Below are 21378 nucleotides of genomic sequence, written 5' to 3' on the forward strand. Positions count from 1 at the left end.
GACATGGTTGCTGGAAACTCAGCATGGATCTTCTGGAGACAGTGAGTGCTCTTAAGTGTTGAGCCATCTCTCCAGTCACAATATCTTTGATTGCTTAAAACTTTTGTATAGCTTTATGGAAATTAGTGTTCTCCTTTCGAGTAATAGCAGAGCTGTTTTCGCTTCATTACCAAAAATGTAATTTTGTAAATACTAAAATTTAGTTCACACAACTGGGCTTGACCATATGTGCATATGCTGTAGTAAAAACATCCATGGTAGTTTTTATTGTTAACCTGACGTAGAGCAGTGCTTCTCAACCTTCCCAATGCTATGACCCTTTAATACAGTTCCTTGATTTGTGGTGACCCCAAGCACAAAATTATTTTCATGGTTACTTTGTAACTATAATTTGCTACTGTTATGAATTGTACCATAAATATTTTTGGAGGTAGAGGATTACCAAAAGGTTCGATATCCACAAGTTGACCTTGACCTAGAGTCACCTGGGAAGGGAGATTCTGAGGAATTATTCAGATAAGGGTGGCCTGTGGGCACTCCTGTGGGAGATTGTGTTGATTGTTAATTAAGGTGGGAAGATCCACCCTGCATGTGAGCAGCATCCTTTCCTGGGGTGGTCCCTAGCTGGTTTAAGAATGAAGAAAGCATCTGAGCTAAAGCAGAAACAAGTGGGTGTCATGGGGTGTGGGCTGTGCTTGCTTCCCTTACAGACATGGCCAGCTCTTTGAGTCATTGGCTTCCCTTAGATGACAGGCCATCACCTGGAATGAGTGAATAAAGCCCTTCTCTTATAGTATTTTCTTCAGGGTGGTTTGTAACAGCAAAAGTGAAACCAGGACGACATCTTTTACCAGTGGTGACGATTTCTGTCTTGCAGGAAGGTGCACACTTTAATTGGTCACTGTGCTGAGATCAGCAGTGCCCTGTTCAATTGGGATTGCTCTCTAATACTAACAGGCTCCATGGACAAGACCTGCATGGTGAGCTCAGAGTCAGCCTTGCTTTGTAAGGTGTCTCTATCCTCTATACTGTGTCAGGTATTCATCAAAATAACTAACAGACTTCCAAGAGGGCATACAGTTAAACATTAATTTATAAATAATAATTTCTAACTTTTATTTTGTTTCCAGTTTCCATAGTTTGAAGGAAACATGAAGTGATAAAATGATTTTAACTGCATGAAAAGCAGTAACGGTCTTGTTTGAAAAGCCACATTAATTTTACCCAGTGTCCCACTGTTTATTTTGTATGCATTTCATTGCATAGCCCTCAAGAAACCTCAAATAAGTTTCTTCCTGTTATTGAGCCTCTTAACTTCAAAAGTAATTACTGAGAGGTTGAAACCACCTGCCACTCAATTTTATACATAAAACCTTCAATCTCATGGCGTATTTTTAATTTTCTGTCCTCATAGTTTAGGATCAAGGCCCTCCTCATATTTGTTAGATTCCATCATGCTGGTGCCTGAAGCAATATCACTTGGGATGTTTTTTTATTTCCTTAATATTGTAGAAAAATCTAAATGTCTGCTATGATTTTTCTGTGACCAGATGATTGTCTGTGGTCTTAGGTCATACAGTGGAATGAACTGATGAGAGAGAATTATGTGTGTCTTTTCCAACACAGTTGTTTGGCAAGACTCACTTGTATTGAAGATCACTGCGTGTCTCTCCCACTCTGCAGAGGAGTTCAGTTGCTTAGTTGGTGATTTCTATTTCTCCTAATTTCAGTTGTGGGATGCTACGAGTGGGAAATACGTAGCAACCTTAACAGGCCATGATGATGAGATCCTAGACAGCTGCTTTGATTACACTGGGAAACTTATCGCAACAGCTTCTGCCGATGGTAAGTCATCATTTGACACATGAAAGCTATGGAGGAGTCATGTTTCTTTGGAAATGTGCCTGACTCTATACCATGCTCCATCTGCCCAAGAGCCTGCTGTGGCCAAAACATGTGCCTTAACTTCATGTATGTAACCACAGTGTGTCCATGACACATGGTTTTCCTATGTGTGCTATTAGGAGATTGAATATAGAGTTTAGTGTGAGGTCAGCAAGACTTTCCCACAGAGTTATATCCCATCAGTTTTGTTTTTTGTTTGTTTTTTGTTTTTTTTTTTTGAGCTAGGATCTTTGTAACTCGGCCAGATTGGACTTGAACTTACTCTGTATCCCCGATGGCCTGACCTTGTGATCTTCCTGCCTCGGTCTCTGCATAGTGGGCATTGCTGACTGTGTCACAAATCCTGGATCCATGTTGAGCTCTTGAGAGTCACATGTAATGTTTTGCATTGACTGTCACCTCCTTGATGGAGTCACACATGTCTGTGCAGACTTTGATGTTTTCCATGCATAATAGTGCCATGTTCACAATCATCTCTTTGTGTACAAGATTGTGTACAATACTTGATTCTGTTGGAATTATCAACTTGGCCACTATTGCTATTATTATAATAAACTGTATTATTTCCTTATAAATAATATGCTGTTTCACCATGCATGTCAAATTCTTGTGAAAAACATATTTTATAGCACGCTTTCATTACCTTGTTCATAGGCAAATAGAACATCATATGATGACTATTCATGTTTTTGAAACCCCAAGTTCTCATTTTGATTTTGTACCATTGATCTGGTCACCATGTAATGCTACTTGTTAACTACAAATGGTGCTATACGATTGAGTGCTTTACACTGAACAGTCACACAAATGCCTACATGTGGTATCACTCTGTGTTTTGTCTTCTTGAACACCACCCATAGTCCTCAGACTATATGAATGACATCTAAGAATGTTACATGTGAATTCATGCCCCTTCTGTCCTAGCCACAAATGATAGGACATTGTCATCTCACTGATAATCAGTCACAAGAATCCACAATGTCAGCCATATTTTCTGGGTGAGCATGTCTATGCCACAGTATGTCAAGAGTCATATGTTAAAAAAACACCTCTGACACTACAGTAAAAATTTAAAATTCTTGAAATTTATGTAAGGTTACTTGCCATGTTTATCTACCTTATGATGCTTGCAATACACACATGCACACATATATACATATACACATGAGGTCTACTGTCAATTTCTTACTCTATATGATTTATTTATTTATTCTATGTAAGTACACTGTAGCTGTGTTCAGACAGCTCTCTCCAGCCTGTTCCCTCTGGTCTCACTGGCTCCAGTCCCACTTGCTCTAGCCCCACTCACTCTGGCCTAAAGATTTATTTATTTAAGTACACTATAGTTGTCTTCAGACACCCCAGAAGAGGGCATCAGATTTCATTATGGATGATTGTGAACCACGAAAGAAAAGCTTTTGGAAGCTCAAAGAAACCTGGGTGTGACTAAAGCCCAGTGACCCTGTCTGTTCCTTTACTTCCAACTTGTTTTCCTTTTGTATGTTTTTATACTTTTTCTCTACTTCAGTCAAAAGCTCTTTTCTATCATAACTTTTGGTCATAATTTGTGTAGTGTCTCTTCTGTACTATATCTGAGAATATATTATCATCTTAAAGTTCATAACTGAAGTAGTTTTCATCTAATATCCTATACAACTACAATTTTTAAAAGACTTGTCCTCATGATTCTTAACAGAGGTTTTTCATGTCAAGGTCCTGATAGTTCCGAGGGAGATGACCTGCACAAGCTGTAGCAGAATCTTAGCATGAGAAAATAAGATATCATTCGTAGGAAAAGGGAGGCTAGAAGGCCACATTTTTGTTCAGTAGCCTGGAAAATCTATTAGTCTTACTGAAATCTTATTTTATCAAGGCAAAAAGTTTTAGCTTATAAGAGCCTTGTTCTGACATTGCATGTATTTGCCAACTGTCACTCATTATAATCCTAAACTAGAAAAGCTCCACCCTGTCTACTTGTTAAATAAAAGGCATAGGGCAAAGGCTGTGCCTTAGTTGTACAGCACTCATCTATCACACACCTGCTCCTGAACTATACCACCAAAACCAAGCTGAGAATTGCTGCTCTAAGAATTACCATCATAGGCAGACTGGCAGACTTAAACCTTTTTTTTTTTTTTTTTTTTTTTTTTTGAGACAGGGTTTCTCTGTATAGCCCTGGCTGTCCTGGAACTGACTTTGTAGACCAGGCTGGCCTCGAACTCAGAAATCCGCCTGCTTCTGCCTCCTGAGTGCTGGGATTAAAGGCATGCACCACCACGCCCGGCTGGCAGACTTAAATCTTACAAGCAGTAAAGAGAGAGGAAAGCTGTAGGGCCTTGATAGGAAATCTGTCTTACTCTCGTTATTCCTCTCGCCGTTCTCTCCCATACAGCTCTGGCCTCCCACTCAGGAACCCAGTTAGTGTGGCTGCAGGCAGCTACAGGAACCACCATGTGGTTGCCGGGATTTGAATTCAGGACCTTTGGAAGATCAGTCAGTGCTCTTAACTGCTGAGCCATCTTTCCATCCCTGATGCATATGTATATATACATATGCACATATACATATATACATACATACACACACACATATATATATAAAACTACATGATGTTTACTGATAATATTTTATTCTATATGTTCCCGTAGAGTGTATGTATGTGTGTCTATCTACTACCAAAATCATACTCTATATATGGCTAAGTATATAAGGATTGCTATATAAATATATTATCTATATTGACAGTGTCTTACTCTGTGCTTGGTATAGATAATCTCAATGTCACACTATCCATTGAATAATGGTAATATACTATATATGTACCATCTCTTTTGCACCTGGGTTTATTATTGCACTGACTGTATCAGCTATACACAATGCTTGTGTAATCTCCTTGAATATCATACACAATGCTGTATTAATAATGTCACCCACTTCCCAATTATATGACAATGTATATCTTCATAATCACCTATAATTATGCATGATTACATTCTGTAGATAACATGTATGACAACTATACATTATGTCACACTGTAGTTATACACTTTAAAATACTACATGTGGCACTGAAATCTGACTATCTTTCCTCTTTGATAGCCATGTGTAAATTTTCTATGTATGGTTAAAACTCCCTGGTGTCACAGAATGATGTCTACTCCAGATACATGACAGAACATATGATAAAACAGTGTGCCTTATATTTATATTTTATGTTATGGCATGGTCTTACTATGACCTATTGTGACAAATCTGTAATGCCTTGCCATTCACATCTCCAAAAGCTTTGCAGGCCTGGAAACTCTACTTTCACCCTTTTTCATAATGATGGATGATGATATTATATGATTTTCAATATCCATATATTCTACCCTATGTATTAATCATGAACTTAAACATCATATGTGATGTCACTATGTACTTTCTTCTTCTTTTGGGTAACCATAAAAGTCATATTTCAGCTGGGCATGGTGGCACACTGTTTTAATCCCAGCAAAAAAAAAAAAAAAAAACCCTTACCTAGCAAAGCCCCTCCTGAGTTCTTCATACAGTAAATATTAACTCATAAAAACATCTTTAACCCCACAAACCTTGGGGAACTTGTTATGTGCAGCAAGATGTAATATATAGTAATATAGTTTGTGATTTGTAACATATTTTCTAGCTTTTGCTTTTAAATTTTACTGTAATAGCTTCCGTATGTGGAGTAAGTGGAAGTGCGAGCTCATTGCTTCCCATACCCAATCAATGTGACATTTCATTTCCCCAGTTGGAGTGGGGTGGGAGCCACATGAGTGAGCCTCTCCTGAACTCTATTTGTGATCTCTCTCTATTTTTTTGGCTAAGGCTTCACAGTCCTCTATACTATGGTATAAAGAAAATATTGTTAACAGGAAAGAAAAGTTAATCAATTGCTGTCTTTTGAAATGATTTTAGTTCTTTACCTGCTTCTCTGTCCTCCTCGGTTGGTGGTCATATTCCTTCCTTAGTTAATAATAAAGTCTTAAGTCTCACAGGACCCATCTTCACTTAATACTACCATACCGTGTAAGTTTAGAAATCTGTATGAATAAAATAAATATCATAAAATCACCCATTGAAATATCACTTTTCATAATATAGTTCTATAACTTTGAACAAAGGTTGTTGTGAGCAGGAGGTAGAGAAAGAGCTCAGAGGCAGGCAGATTGCTGTGAGTTCCAGGCCAGCCTGGTTTAACATAGTGACTTCCAGAATAGCCATGACTACATAGTGAGACCCTATCTCAAAAAGCCAGTCAACCAACCAACCAACCAATCAATCAAACAAAAACAAATTAGTGTTTACTGGGCCAATATCATCTTTCTGATGCTTGGTATACTAAGATGAATCATTCCTTATGCTTATGTACTGTGCTTTTGACATTCCTTTTATAGCCAGGCCTCATATTATATTGTGTTATATCCTTTATCAGCACACAGAATTCTTCACTGTATGTGCCTGATATTCAGAAAGACCATGGGTGGGTGTCATGCCCTGTCTCTGTTATCTTTTTGATGGCCACATATGGTACTAGATTGTGTTTCCATATCCCAAATTATTATCTGGTGATTCTTTGTGTCTGTCTGATCTTCCTATGTCCCAGGAATTATGATATCTTATGTTAGATCCAATGCCTTGAATATGACTTGAGATACTATCTTATCATCTCCTTTAAAAAACACATTGGTGGAATTTCATATGTTACATATCCTTTATATCCACTTACGATAAAAGTATTATATATGTATCTTCTATGACACTGTATTAAAATGTATAATATCTATGCCATCTTCTGATTAATGAGTAACATATGTAAGCATGTATGTGTCATGTGTGGTGCCTTGCTATGTATGTATAGTATATATATGTGTGTATACACACACACACACACACATACATATATATGCACACACAGTTTTATCTACTTCATCTTCTTATTTCAAGCATATGCTATGTATAATATATGACCATGTATAGTATATACTATGAGTTTCTGGCCTTTTTGGATAAATGCAATATGATACTATGTTTGTTTTATCTATTTATCTAGGTACCATGCTTTCTCTTTTCTGTATTATACCTTTAATACCTTTATATATTATATAAATTCCATATCCCTAGGGTTCCCATATTACATCATACTGTTTCTTCTTCTCTCCTAAAGCCCATTTCTGGCATTACACCATATTTAGACAGTCTCACTGACTATACCGTAGTTTGAACTTTGAAAGTAGTGGGGTGAAACATCCCACAGCTTTTTACTGAGTTTATTCTGATGCTCTGTATGCTGACATTTTATAAAGTATATGTCTTTACCATCTCATGAAGGTGACGTCTGAGCACCACATCCAACTCTGATTCTTCAATAAGTCATGGCATTTCTTTCAAGCATATGTAATGCCATGAATATGAGTGACACTTTCCTTCATGCATTCTGTCATACAATACAATGTATAACCACACATGTGGATAAGTTATTTCAGTGACAGCTTCTGGTACCATATATTATGCAACAAAATGACTGTTTTTTCCTTCCCGGAGATCATATGTAACACTGTACTAACTGTGCCATGTCCTTGAAGCCTCAGTGAGGCTACACTTTCTATGTATAATGTGTTTCACATCTTGTCTGCTACCTCACTGTGCTGCACTAGTTAGTGATGTTACATGTGGCTCAGTAGCATATCCTTTTTATCACTTTAGAATCTGCATAAGATGGGCTGCTGAGATGGCTTAGTGTCTAAGAGTGCTTGCTGCTCTCATGGACCTAAATTTGGTTCTCAGCAATCATGTTGGGTGACCGACAACTAACCACACCTTCAATTCCATTGGATACAATATGCTTTTCCATTTTTCACTTACCCATGGTACCTATCTACACAGAAACAGACAAATATATATAATTAAAAATAAAACAAGTGCTTAAACCATCTTCTTAAGCTACCATAGACAATGAAAAGCATATCCTTGAGAATGTATGACTCTATACAATATGGCATACCCATAGTAAACATCGGTGGCCTAGGCTGGGTCCTGTCCTTGGTGACATTTTATAAAGTTGTATGATACTTCACCTCACTACTGTACTAGCTTGTATTTCAGTATAGCTGCCTCTGTCTACATGCATGATGACAAGCTCTATCCTAGGTCACAGTTTTTAGAATCATGTAAAATGCTACATAATTTTCCTCTTTCCTGATAAGCACACATAATGTACACTGGCACCTACATCATGCCCTTGAAACCTCTCTCTCTCTTTCTCTGATTTTATGTTGTATCTTATCTTACTGTGGATAATTCAACATAGTTCCCCTGAAGTTATGTTATAGGAAGCAATACAGGACATAATCCTTCATACATATTTATTCTATAAAATGTTAGATTGCATAGAATATTGGAAGTCACGCAGCAGCTGGGGACAGGGCTGGCGGATCAGCAGGCTGGGAGTGAGTGTGTGTGAAGAGTTTACTAACGTTCAATTCTAGTTTTTAGTTCCTTGCTACCTGCTGTTTATTCCACTATCAATTCTGTTCTTTCATTGTTCTACAAAGCATTGTTTCAGAATAATCTCTTCTTCTTTCGGAGCATTCTATAACCTCTTCTGATTCCTAAGAAGCATTGAGATGATATTTATTTATCTCATGTATGTATCTCCAAATAGTTTATTGCACAACAAAAGGTAATTAACAGAGGCTGGTATAATTGCTGTCCCCACTTCAGGGCTGAGAGAGACTAAAGTAGCTACTTTTGTGTCAGGACACAGCCTTAGGAAGTTATGGAGGTGGCATGTGGACTTAGCAATCTGGTTTCTAAGTTCATTCTCATCCTGTCTTGTACATAGCTATGACATCATGGGGAATCTGGGTATCACATACTTAATTTCAGGTCCTAGCCTTGCTTTTTAAGTTGTCCCACATTTCTGGGGAAACTGGTCTTACTGGGTTGTGAACCATCCTACCTGTATGTTTTATGTTTGTAATCATACCAATTCAAAGATGGCATTTAAAATCATTTTATCTACTTCACCTTCTTTTCTTATTTCATATATCACCCCTTCTTATATTTGGGAGCCCATGATCTCTTCCAACAATGTAAGAGACAGAGAGCAAGTCATGTCCAGCCTCTTCTGCATTTAGAGGGTTGAGTATGGCTCTTGACATAGGAAGAACAAACAGTCCAGAGCTCTTTTGTTAGAGGATAGACTTTTAGGTATCATGAAGTTCTGCAATTCAGATCAACTAATGTATATTCCCATCTCTCTCCAAAAGGAACGGCCAGAGTTTACAATGCAACCACAAGAAAGTGCGTAACCAAACTGGAAGGCCATGAAGGAGAAATCTCAAAGGTGACTTACCATCTCATTTAAAGCAGTGTGTTTACTACAAAAAAATTATGATAGTAGAGATTACAAATTAACCCTCTGAGCTAACATATCACGGTGTACCTTCAAAATATCCAACATATTAATATGGGTCAGGCAGTGAAGTAATGTTTCTGACAGTTAAATGGATTGAGGTAGAGAGAACACAAATAAAGCCAAGTGAAGTGGACAGAATGATATGCAGATGAGCCCTTGTTGAGTTGAAAATGGTATTCAGTGTGAATGGCCGAGAAGGCACATCATTGGAGGTTTTTTATGTCATGTCTCTATTTTATCATCATTTTAAGATGAATTTCCACTTAAAGTGTTATGCCAGGGAGCATTCATGAACTCCAAAGACCACCCAGGAGCTGATTCTGATACAATCACATTAGTGCATCTTTATTTACACGTTTGAGCCTGGGCCACACCATAGTCACTGACACAACAGGACAGGAGGGTGTAACCCCATGTCTAATTTTAAGCAGGTATTTATAGAGGCAAGAAGGGGGTATCTAGCCTGGTGCACATCTGATTGGGTTAGCCATTATAGCCTTTAACATAATTGGCTGGTCCTGGGAGCCAAACCCTAAACTCAACTTCTGCTTTTCTACTGATTGGTGGTTGTTAGGTAGTGAAGTGCTAGGGGCAGGCTTGTAACCTGGCGGTGCAGATTTGTTGGGGAGTATCCTGAAAACTGGTGCTAGACGCAAGTCTTGGTGGGTAAACTAGAAACTTGTGTTAGATACAGGTCTTCTTCAGGGGTAACCTCGAAACTGGTGCTAGGGACTGGTCTATTAGTTAACTTGAGGTCAACAGTAGGCCAGGTTCTCTAAGATGGAGTCTGAACCCAAAAGAGCTGGTCTCTCAAAAGTAGCATTAAATGTTTACCATTACATAAATTCCTATCTGCTCACTGTCTTTCCTCCATCTATTTCCAATGGTGGGCTTCCTGTTGGACAACAAAGCTGTGAATGAATCAGGTTAGACTTCACCTATGCACAGTTGACTTATGAATCCACGAATTTCAGTTAATCTTCCTTTCACAATACCAACAAGCTCATTTACTTCATAGAGAGTGGAGCTACACCTAGTGGTGGTGACATAGAACCTAGAATCTTTACATCTGAGAGGTGTTAGCTGGGCCTGGTGACATATGCTTGTAATTGCAGCCCCTTGGAGGTAGAGACAGAAGGATCAGGAGTTCATCCTTGGCTCAAAATGGTTCCCTGTCTCAAGCAACCTTACCTCCCCCACTCCCCAGCAGATGTATTGGGACTGAGATACTAAATCTCTTTAATTATATTATCCTGCTCTAAAACTCAACCATCTAAGCCTTTATTTTAAAGCATGTCCTGTCTGACTCAGGAAAAAAATTGTCTAAACACTTAAAAAGCATAAAACAGTATTCTTTTCAAAATCAGCTAATATTTAATTAGCTGAAAATACCCAACTCAGCAATTTAAGGAGTTTGTAAAGTGCTTTTCTGTAGCTCTAGTAAACATTCAAGTTTGTATTATGCAAAAGAGCATATGGTGCCCCCGGGGATCTGTGCATTAGATATAATGGAGGGAGTGATGTTTCGAAATATTTAACAAAGTATAAAATAACCCATTTTGAAACTCCAAGGCTTTATCTTAGGGTTTTATTGAACAGGTTTTAGAATCCTCACAGGACATGATGTTTGTTTATGTCCGCAGAGTATGCTGGGACTGGGGGCTCTTGCTTCCCAGATCAGCCCAAATAGTTTTATAGGTGAGCTCTTATCTGTCCCTTCTTTATGAAATAACAATGTGATTACTTCTGAACTCCAAAGGTTATAGTCAGATTCCAACATTGCCCATGTATCTTCCCATCCCTCCATCTTTTGTCCCTGTTGCTGCTGGCCCTTGCCCAATGGTAAGGGCTGGTATCTATGCCATTGGGTGCTACTGACCACTTCATGGACTGACAGATAAGGGGGTGGCAGGAGGATGTGGGAGGTAGGGCATGGAAGGGGAGCCTGGGCCATGTCCCCGAGTGTCTAGCTAAGGAGCCACCATCATGATGGATATTTCTCCCTAGTGAGTACATGCTTGTTTTGTGACCATGTGACAATAAGGAAAATTGGAATAGATTGCTCATTAAATTACTGTATGATAATATTTATAAGGAGCACAAACTTAAAACATTTAGTATTTCATTTATTAATTCATGGAACACTTAAAACGTCAGGTCAGGTTATATTCAGTATGTGCAATAGTAGATTTATCGTGACATCTTCTTACATGTGTATAATGTATTGCAACCATATCTATCCCCACTCCCCTCTCCTGTCCTGCTTCCTCTCTTGTGGGTCCACTTCCTATTTCCAATCAGTCCTATGCTGATTTTGTGTATGTCTCAGTGAGTTTCAACGGGATGACTTTTGAGAGCTTCTCCTGTGCTAGGCATTTGGTAGACACAGCTCTCTACCCTCCTCATACCTTCATCTCCAGTGGAAGCCGCTCCACTCATTGTCTAGTGATAAATATAGAGGGTCTCTAACTGAGACTTACCAGAGGAATACAAGGGCCAGCAGCAGGTCCCTCTGCCACTTGAATACTGAAGAAGAATGCCTGGCCCTCAGAAAGTATCCAAATGTATTATCTGAAAGTGATGCATTTTGAGTGTTAAAGGATGAAAATCCTCTTGCAGCCCTGCCCTGGGAATCTGCTCTTTCTGTGGCAGAGATGGAGGACAGAGTGACAGAACATTGTGTTGCAGAGGTGACATTGGATATTACAGATCTAGTCTGCTTTCTCTTCATCTACCAACTGGTTTTGCCAGTCTCATGGCTGAGGAGAAAACCATTGAGTCTTTGGGAAGAAACTGTTGAGGAACACTCAAAGTATACAGGTGTTTTGGTCTTTTATGAGAGAGAGAGAGAGAGAGAGAGAGAGAGAGAGAGAGAGAGAGAGAGAGAGAGAGAGAGAGAGAGAGAGGAGAGAAAGTAAAACATTAGCATCTAAGTTTCAACTTTCAGACACTAGTCCCTATATTTTTCCCACCAGGAAGAAACTGTTCTAAAAATAAATTCTAGCTCAAATTGAAGGTGTGTGCTCAGCCCTCCTTCTGATGATGGAACTCTGTTGTTAACCCAGACTCAACCTCTTATCATCTCTTTTGCTACTTTGCAGATCTCTTTCAATCCCCAAGGAAACCGGCTCCTGACGGGCAGCTCTGATAAGACAGCCAGAATCTGGGATGTTCAGACTGGCCAGTGCCTCCAGGTCCTTGAGGGGCACACTGATGAAATATTTTCATGTGCTTTCAACTATAAAGGGAATATAGTCATTACAGGTATGGGAGGAATACCCATCAAGCACCTACCTGGGTTTCCTTTAAAGACAGCTACTAGAATTTTAGAAGGATGCTAAAAAGAGTTCACAGTTGACCTTGGCTCAGTTTTCCATGGTACTTGGTTTATCTTGGAATTTCATTTTACTGTCATTACTGAATTTACCTTTTTTTGGCATTATTAAAACTGTGTTTTGAAACAGAGTCTTGATATGTACCCCTGGATGGCCTTAGCTGGCTATGCAGTGCAGACTGGCCTCAGACTTGCAGGAATCCTTCTTCAATAGCCTCCCAGTGGTAGGATTGGAGGTTTTAGCCACCGTGTTATCCCCTAGTTGCACCAGCATTCACAAGAGTGTGTTCTGCCACTGATAGTAAGCTTTTCCGACTTTTAATTCTGTTGCTCTAGGTAAGGTAGCCTTTTAGAAACCTGCCTAGCTAGTTACTCTAGCCATCCATGGACCTAATGGTTACTGCCCAGCTGATGGTAGTGTATGCCAATAACCAAAATAAGTCAGGACCATCATTTTCCACAGATGGTTTTATAGTCCTGAAGATATGTATTGTTAATTTGAATTTTTTTCTTGGATTTTTGTTTGTTTGTTTGTTTGCTAAAGTGCTAACATGTAGGGAAAAGAATATGGATTGAATGTTTTCAGCAATTCAGCAATTGCATGACTTCCTGGTCATCATTTGGAAAGCCTCACATTTCACACTTGGCTGAGTGACCAGGAGAAAGTCCACCTGTTAGATAAGGGAAAAATGATCATGCAATTTGTTTCCTCAGGCAGCAAGGACAACTCCTGCAGGATATGGCGTTGACCCAAGGGCTCTGCTGTGGAGCAGGGCTGTTGGCAACAGTGATCAAGAACTTGAACTCCAGAGATCAAGTGAGCCTATTTCCTCTGCCTCCTCTTTTCATGCAACTTATCCACGGAACAGCCTGTTTTTCACCTCACAGACATGACCATGAAAACCAATGAGCCTTCATCATTTTCTGACATTATCTAAGGGTTATTGGCAGGAGCAGGCATAATATGTGTTAAATATCACTAATTGTTTCTGTTGTGTTTTGTGTTTCAATAGCACCAGGATACTGACAAATGAAGTCAGAGTGCCTTAACAGTACTTCTTCTCCATTCTAGAATCTTCTAGATTGTACCTGAAGGCTGATGTTACAGTTTTTCTTCAATAAAGTTTTTAGACAAAATTTCTTATGACTATGTGTTTCATCATATTTGGATGGTAAGAGAACAAAGAATAAAATGGTTCTCACCAGCAAAAATATTCTGCATTGAAAGTGGAATAGAATACATGTAGGTAGCTTTTTTTTTTTTTTTGGTCTCTAAGGATGTGTTAACGAGCAGATAATCAGATTGGTAAATTAACAAAATCTCGAAGTATAAGAGAAAATAGTTGCTAAAATATTAAAATTATCTTGGGGTGCTGGCAAGATGGCTCAGCAGTTAAGAATAGTTGGAAGACCCAGGTTTATTTTCCAGCACCCATATTAGGCAGCTCACAATGGATTGTGACTCTAGTTCCAGGGAACCTGATCCCTTCTTCTGTCTTCTGTAGTAATTTGCATGTATGTGACATACATATACATAGGCAGATGCATACACACACTCATAATACATACACATACATTTAAAGATCCAGTTTTAGTTACTGCATGCAGATACTCTTTCTCCAACACTTTAATCACTTTAATAAAGGGACTTTTTTCCTCCATTGTGGCAGCTACTTTTACGACCTTAAAGAAGTAGACACATACTTATGATTCTATTTTGCCTTTAGATCATGAGTTATAGTTAGCTCTAACTGTCAAGTTGACACATTTGGGAAGGGAGAACCCCATATGGGGAATTGCTTCTGTTGGATTGGTTTATTGGCATGTCTGTGTAGCATCTGAGTTGTTAATTCATGTAGAAGGATCCAGTCCACTGTTGGTCATGTCATCACCGGGCATCAGGTTCTCAGTTCTATAAAGGTAGCTGAGCAAGCAAGAGGGAGCAAGCATTCCTCTGTTGATTGCTGCTCCAAGTTTCTGTCTTGAGTTTCTGCCCTGACAATTCCTCAGCGACAGCCTATGATCTGGAAGTATAAGCCAAATAGACTCTAATCTCACCGACATTGGTTGGGTCATTGTTTTATTACAAAAACAGAAAAAGTGAACTAGGGCAGTCATATGATGATATTATTTTGTTACACTATTCAAAAGAGTCAGCCAATGTGTAGTTAGTAGATGTTCAATGTCTTATAAACCTATAGAGGAATTTTAATCTGGCAACATGGCTCCTCTAGCAAAGGATCACATCCAAAGATGGGATCTGGCTAGAATATAGACACACTTAATTTTAAAGACATTTATTCAGCGTCATGATCAGACTATTACATTTAGCAATCAACAGCATGGGTGAAAAAGGTCTACGGTAAAACATTTTGTTGGAATGCTTTACTCTTTCCACAGTACAGAAACTAAAATAACCTGTTATACAATTAGTCATAAATACAGTCCTGGAGGTTTTTCCCACACACATGAGTATTGTCTAAAATATGTCTTCTTTGTAGCAGCTAGGCCCTGCCACCACTGTGCTTGGCTGAGTTCACAAATCTGTTGTAACCTGTAGCTTCCCTGTCACTTCTCTCCTGCTAAGCTTTGTTTCTTGGCTGTAATTAGAACCTCCTGCCACTTCTATAGCTACTGCTCTACTGCTGCTGCTGGAACCGCCATAGCCACCTTGGTTCTGTGGTTTAGCAAAGTTCTGGCCTCCACCAACATAAGGGTCAGAGCGCCTGCCTCCAAAGTTTCCTCCCTTCATCAGTACAAAATTTGAAGACTGGTTGTTATAATTGCCAAAATCATTGTAGCTTCCACCACCTCCAAAATTGCTTCCATCATTGGCAAATCCATTATAGCCATCCCCACTGCCACCATATCCACCACCACCACAGCTGCCACCAAAGCCACCACGACCACTGAACTTCCCTCCTCAACCAAAATTTTCATTGCCACCAAAACCACCTCCACGACCACCACCAAAGTTTCCAGCTCTACTGCTACCTCTCTGGCAGGATGAAGCACTAGCCATCTCTTGCTTTGACAGAGCCTTTCTTACTTCACAGTTGTGGCCATTCACAGTATGGTATTTCTGAGTAACAATCTTATCCACAGAGTCATGGTCTTCAACGGTGACAAAAGCAAAGCCCCTCTTTTTTCCACTGCCTCTGGCAGACATAATTTCTATCACTTCAATCTTCCCATACTGCTCAAAATATTCCCATAGGTGATGTTCTTCAGTGTCTTCTTTAATACTGCCAACAAAGATCTTTTTCACAGTGGTGTATGTGACAAAACCAAAGCCCCTGGATCTCTTGCTGTTCTCTTATTACCACACAGTCAGTCAGTGCTCCTCATTGCTCGAAAAGGCTCCTCAGACTCTCGTTGGTTGTTTTGAAGCTCAGCCATCTGATGAAGAGTTTCCATAGCTGTTCCCGCTCCTTGGGAGATTCTAATTTAGACATGATGGCAGGGTTATGGGAGTCTTTGTTAGCAATACCTTTGTTCTCACTCCAAATGGAAAAGCTTAGTCACATCCGGGGGGCCCAAAGCTGGAGCCGACATTAGGGCAGTCTTAATGGCATCAAAGGCTTGTTCTTTATTTCCCCATATGAAGGGCTGTTTATCTCTTGTGAGGGGATAAAGTGGGGCCACTAATTCAGCAAAACCTGTAATCCACAATCTGCAAAACCCCACAGTGCCCAGGATCTCTCCAAGTTGTCTTGAACTGCTCTGTGGGGGAATATGAAACACAGTCTCTTCTAGCTTCAGAGAGCCACTGTTTCCCCTCTTCTTCTTCTTGGGGCAGTCTCTTGCTCAGTGCCCTTTTTCTTTACAGTAAACACATTGATCTTTGGCCAAAGGCTATCTTCTGTTGCTAGGTACTATCTTACTAGATTCTCTAGTTTCCCTGACTACTGTGGCCAGTATTTTATGCAAGTTTTCTCTTGTCCCTTTTTAATTCCCTGGCTTCCTGTTTCTTCTGCTTATTATTCCTAAGTGCTAGCATTACCAGCATGTGCCACCTTGCTTGGTTCTAGTCTAATTCCCTGGCTTCCTTTGGATGTTATCCAATTATCACATCTCCATCCTGTCACTCATCCTCTCCCATAATTTACCTTTGCCCTGGTTTATCCTTTTATCTCACTGCACATCTCTGATTCTGAATCTGGTCTCTGTTTTTGTCAGCCTGTCCATGAGTCTCACCACTTGTGCTTTGTCCTTCTTCCGATTTCTATATAGCAACCCTTCCTTTTGCTTGTCTCTCCTATCTCAGACTTCTCTCTAATCCCCTTCATTTCTATTTCTACTTCTCCTCACTGTTAATCTCTTCATCTGTCACTGTCATCTATCTCTCCCGAGTCTCCTTCTAGTCTTAGCTCACTTCTTTCCAGATCTCTGTCTGTACACACCTGTCTTCCTCATCCTCTCTTCCTTCCTTTGTTTCTCCTCCTCTGTACTTTTTTTTTTTTATCAACTTACACAATTCTTTCACCAACTTACCCTGTCCTTTCTTCTAACTTCCTTTTACCTTGGTCAGATTGTTGGAGCACTTTCTAGCCCTATGGAGATGAGACCTACCATTAGCCTGGCGGTCAAACTTCAGATGCTCCCTACCTTGGGCAGGAGAAGCCCCGAGTGGGCAGATGCCTCCCTCACCGGAGCTTGGAACAGACTCATGGCCACCTGAGAAGACACAGCCACCAGAGAAGACTGGGGGGGGGGGGCGGGGGAGGGAGTGCAGCACTCACAGCTGGCTGTGCTCCACCTACTCCCTGGAGTTGGAGAGTGGGAGGCAGGGCAGCTGAGGATCTGAAAGGAAGAGGTCAGCATTGGGGTCTGACAGGATTCTTAGGCTTTTACCAGAGGGCATAACTCAAAATCAGTCAGTCCAAGTCCGAACACAAAGAACACACAACACACACCCAAAAACCTTCCCGATAAAGTGTCACACTAATTCCACAGAAACAGAAAGTAACCAAACAAACAAGACCAATACAAGGTGTTCTTAGACCCGATTCCCACAGAAACCTGAACCAGGCAGTAGCTGTCTCTCAGCTATGGCTGGGTTGAGAAGGACCACCTCTGATACAACCTCCCAGGGAGAATTCTGGAACGTCCTTCAGTTCCCTGTGGCCCTTGATGTCTAGGCATGTCTGCAGCGCTTCAGTGACCACCCAGATGGGGGTCTCTCACGAGAACCCCGGAACCCCGGAACCTGAATACCAGTCAGTCAACCCCCCCAGAACCTGAAACCAGTCGTCCCCTAACAGACACAGACAAGTGACACTGGCAAGACAGACAGACAGACATCCCATTTTACCTCTGATGCATGGTGTCTGTGTCTCCCTGAGGAGGTTCTTCCCAGCCAATGCTCCAAATGTCAAAGGACCCCCACTCACAAAGACCACCAGTGATCACCATCGCTGCAAACGGCAAGAAGATTTTTATTATTCCAACATGTTGGGGACCCCCCTCTCAGCAGAGGAGAGACCCAGAACAAAGAAAGAACACACTTTTTATACCTTTGTAAGGGGCAGATTTAGGCAACAGGGTAGCTGGCTTGTTCTCATTGGTGTAGCAAGTAACCCTTTCAGGCATTGGTTGGTTTGTATAGCATGACTAAGTAACCCTTTGGCCTAGTCTCTCATTCTGCCTGCCCTTGTGGATTTTCTTTTTAAGCAAAGCAACAGTATGTTTTATATTTTGAACTTATGGGCCACCTATTAATGTCACAGGGAATTCTAGCAAGATCAGGGCAGTTTGTGGTCTTTCTCAGAATTCAGTGTTGGGTATGGTAGGGGATTTCTCTGGGAGCTGCTATCTTGTTATAGTTATTTTTCTGAGAACAGCTCATTTTGTTTTGGCAGCTGTAGACTCAGCCATTTTGACCATTATGTTTCTGAAAGTTCCTTCAGAGGGGAAGGGGCTAAGTGGTCTTGAACTTATTACACCTTCAGCTATGCTTCCTCCACAGCATCAAAGAGCAAAAAGCTAGACTCACCCTTAACATACACCTTTAATCCCTCTGGCTGAAACACATACACACCCTTATTATACACCTCTAATCCCAAACAATGACATCTAATTGAAGAACAGACAAAGTGATCAGAGAAAGATTTGACAGAATGAGGCAAATGATAGAATATGCCTAACTCTAAAAGGACAGGAAGAGAAGCTACTTAAAGGGCAGTAAGGGAGAGAAAGAGTTGTGCTCAGTTAGTTCCCTTTGAAGCAATTCAATTCAGTGCTGTTTAGTTCAGGTTGGGGAGTTCAGAGCCAGTCTTTCCAATCAAAGCAATCTAGTCAGAAGCCAAGAGAAGCCAAATCCAATCAGGCAGCTTGGGGCAAAGTTTGAGCCAGAACAGCTGAGTTGAATCAGCCAGCCAGAGACGAGAAAGAACCAGCAAAGATGAGCTTATTCAGCAATAAGTCTCTGAGGCTGAAACATTCTAGGCTTATATTAGTAAACAGCCTGGAAGCTGAAGCCTCCAAGGTCTGGGTTTGAAGATTAGATTGTGTGGAAGCTAGAAGTTTCCAGATGTAGGCCTAGGAATAGTTAGATAGAAATGCTGTGGGCTCAGCCCAAGTCATATATTCACAAACCTTGTGTATATTTTCATCTCATCCCTTCATCTGAGGAAATTAAAGCAACATTTACATTCACATTAATCAACTAAGGTGTGGGAAGCTTTGGTCAGGTAATGGTTTACTCCTCTTGCCTTTAAGTGACCAATGGAGTTTTACTTTTTACCCCCTCCCCTATCAGTATTTGAAATCAAACCTTGGGCTAGCATATGCAAAGCAATCATTCTAGCACCGAGCTCCACTCTTATCCTTATTTATTTTTCTATCTATCTATCTATCTATCTATCTATCTATCTATCTATCTATCTATCTATCTATCTATCTATCTATCTGAGTCTATGTGTTGCCAAGTTTCCCAGACTGCACTTGAATTTCTTCTGTAGCTCAATCTGGCCTTGAATTTGTGGTCCTCTTACCTTATCCTCTTGAGGAGTTGGGATTATAAGCCTGTGATTCCAGGACTGGAGGGAAGACTTTCTTAAAAGAATATTTACTAAGAGTTTTAGACACTACAACTGGCTTAAAGATAAGTGCCTAAATATTGAAGAGTATATGGAAAATGATGGCATCTACCAATTTATTTTCATTTGAATAAAGGCAGCATAGTTAGTATTATCATAAAACTTGTGAATTATATATTCAGGTTGCCTAGACACATATTCCCCAACCCAGGCACAAACCAGTCCCAGCCCTGCTTAGTTTAAGAGATCAGATGAGATCAAGCATACCCAGAGGGGTATGCCCATAAACATCTAGATACAACCCTCAATTGGAAATTTCCCTCACCACTCTGATTCTCAGTCTCCTATTTTCAATATTTACAATAATAGGTTCTACTCTGAGGATTATGCATGTCAAGTACACAATTGTGTGATAAATATTAGTTACAATTTGTAGGATTAATACTTTTGTGACTATAGAAACATTTTTGAGAAGAGAACACAATATTTTTTCAGAACTCAGAGTAAAGGTCTGAAATATTTTGATATTTTATAGTATCTTAGGAAGAAATATTTAGATAATCATTTTTACCAAATAAAATTTAACATTCATGGGGAAATCATTTTTTTATTGATATATTTTGATTATATTCATCCTCTTTTCTAAAAAAATCCTCCCAGATCTGACCCTCCCAATTTCATATCTATTTTCTTAAAAAAAGATAAACAGAACAGTGTCTAATTTTTGCTGGCCACGTACTTAGGGATATAGGGCAATGTGGAGGAACATTTGTTCCAGAAGCTGCACCAGATTCTCCTCCCTTTAGCAACCATCAACTGCTAAATTAATTAAATGAGCTGAGTATGAACTCAGCCTGGAGTGAGGGCTGGTAAGCCCCTTCCCACTCCAGGCTGGAGTATTACTATATTACTAGATTGATTTCGTGCATGCCTTGTCCATGTAACTAGTAACTATCTTTTAAGGTTCTGTATTGAACCAGAAGTACTAAGAAGTGAGGAGATTGCCAGTTTAGATTATTAGGGTGTGGTCCATATTCCTCACATAAATATTGTTTCCAAAACCAGTTTTGATTCAGATTTGGTTGACTCTATGATTAAAGTACTCCATGATTACGGAGGGGTGGCTATAGTTTTTCCTTCTCTGTCCTTTACATTTGATGCCATCACAGAAGCTCCATTCCAGCCAACAGGGGATTGCACACTTTCCTCCTTTTCCCCTCTAGCCAGCAAATCATAAGCACTGACCTCAATATATTGTAGCTTCTGGTTTTACTGCATCCAGCTTATAAGCTACCATTTTTTTACCACTCAGGTGCCAGAAACAGAAACTGAATAAAATTGTAAATGACTCCATCTTCCTCTCACCTTTTAAGATTCTTTATACAATAAATAGTAAAATTATAACTTGTACTCTTTTGTATTTATAAGACTTCCTCATAAATCAGTATGTTTACTAAGAGGGAAGGAATAGGAGCGGTGAGATGCGGTAGGTAACACATGCTCAGAAGTTGGAATGATTTTGTCTCTATTGCCCATCTTTACCTCTCTACCTTCTTCACTTTCTCCCCTTCTCTGAAAGTGCTAAATTGGTTTGCATATGATTTGTGAACCTTTAGAGATGTAAATTCCAGAAATGTTCTGTGGAATCAGAAGATAAAATG

General features: G+C 39.9%; 1 protein-coding gene and 1 pseudogene across 2 annotated transcripts in view; one reads left to right on the top strand and one right to left on the bottom strand.

Annotated features, from left to right (window-relative positions):
* Daw1 (dynein assembly factor with WD repeats 1) overlaps window positions 1–13722 on the top strand; it is a 70004-nt gene extending 56282 nt beyond the window's left edge. For both annotated transcript variants that reach the window (XM_021166469.2, XM_021166479.2), the window contains exons 9-13: window positions 878–980; window positions 1731–1845; window positions 9195–9271; window positions 12445–12607; window positions 13392–13722. In XM_021166469.2, the coding sequence (XP_021022128.1) occupies window positions 878–980; window positions 1731–1845; window positions 9195–9271; window positions 12445–12607; window positions 13392–13426 (493 nt within the window). In that variant the 3' untranslated portion in view covers window positions 13427–13722. The remainder of the gene's footprint in view (window positions 1–877; window positions 981–1730; window positions 1846–9194; window positions 9272–12444; window positions 12608–13391) is intronic.
* A 1561-nt stretch (window positions 13723–15283) lies between these two features.
* Window positions 15284–16132, bottom strand: LOC110295542 (heterogeneous nuclear ribonucleoprotein A1-like; annotated as a pseudogene).
* Between the last annotated feature and the right edge of the window lie 5246 nt (window positions 16133–21378).

This window comes from Mus caroli, unplaced genomic scaffold (assembly GCF_978045245.1).
Source record: "Mus caroli unplaced genomic scaffold, Mus_caroli_1 scaffold_1, whole genome shotgun sequence".
In the NCBI taxonomy this organism is placed as follows: domain Eukaryota; kingdom Metazoa; phylum Chordata; class Mammalia; order Rodentia; family Muridae; genus Mus; species Mus caroli.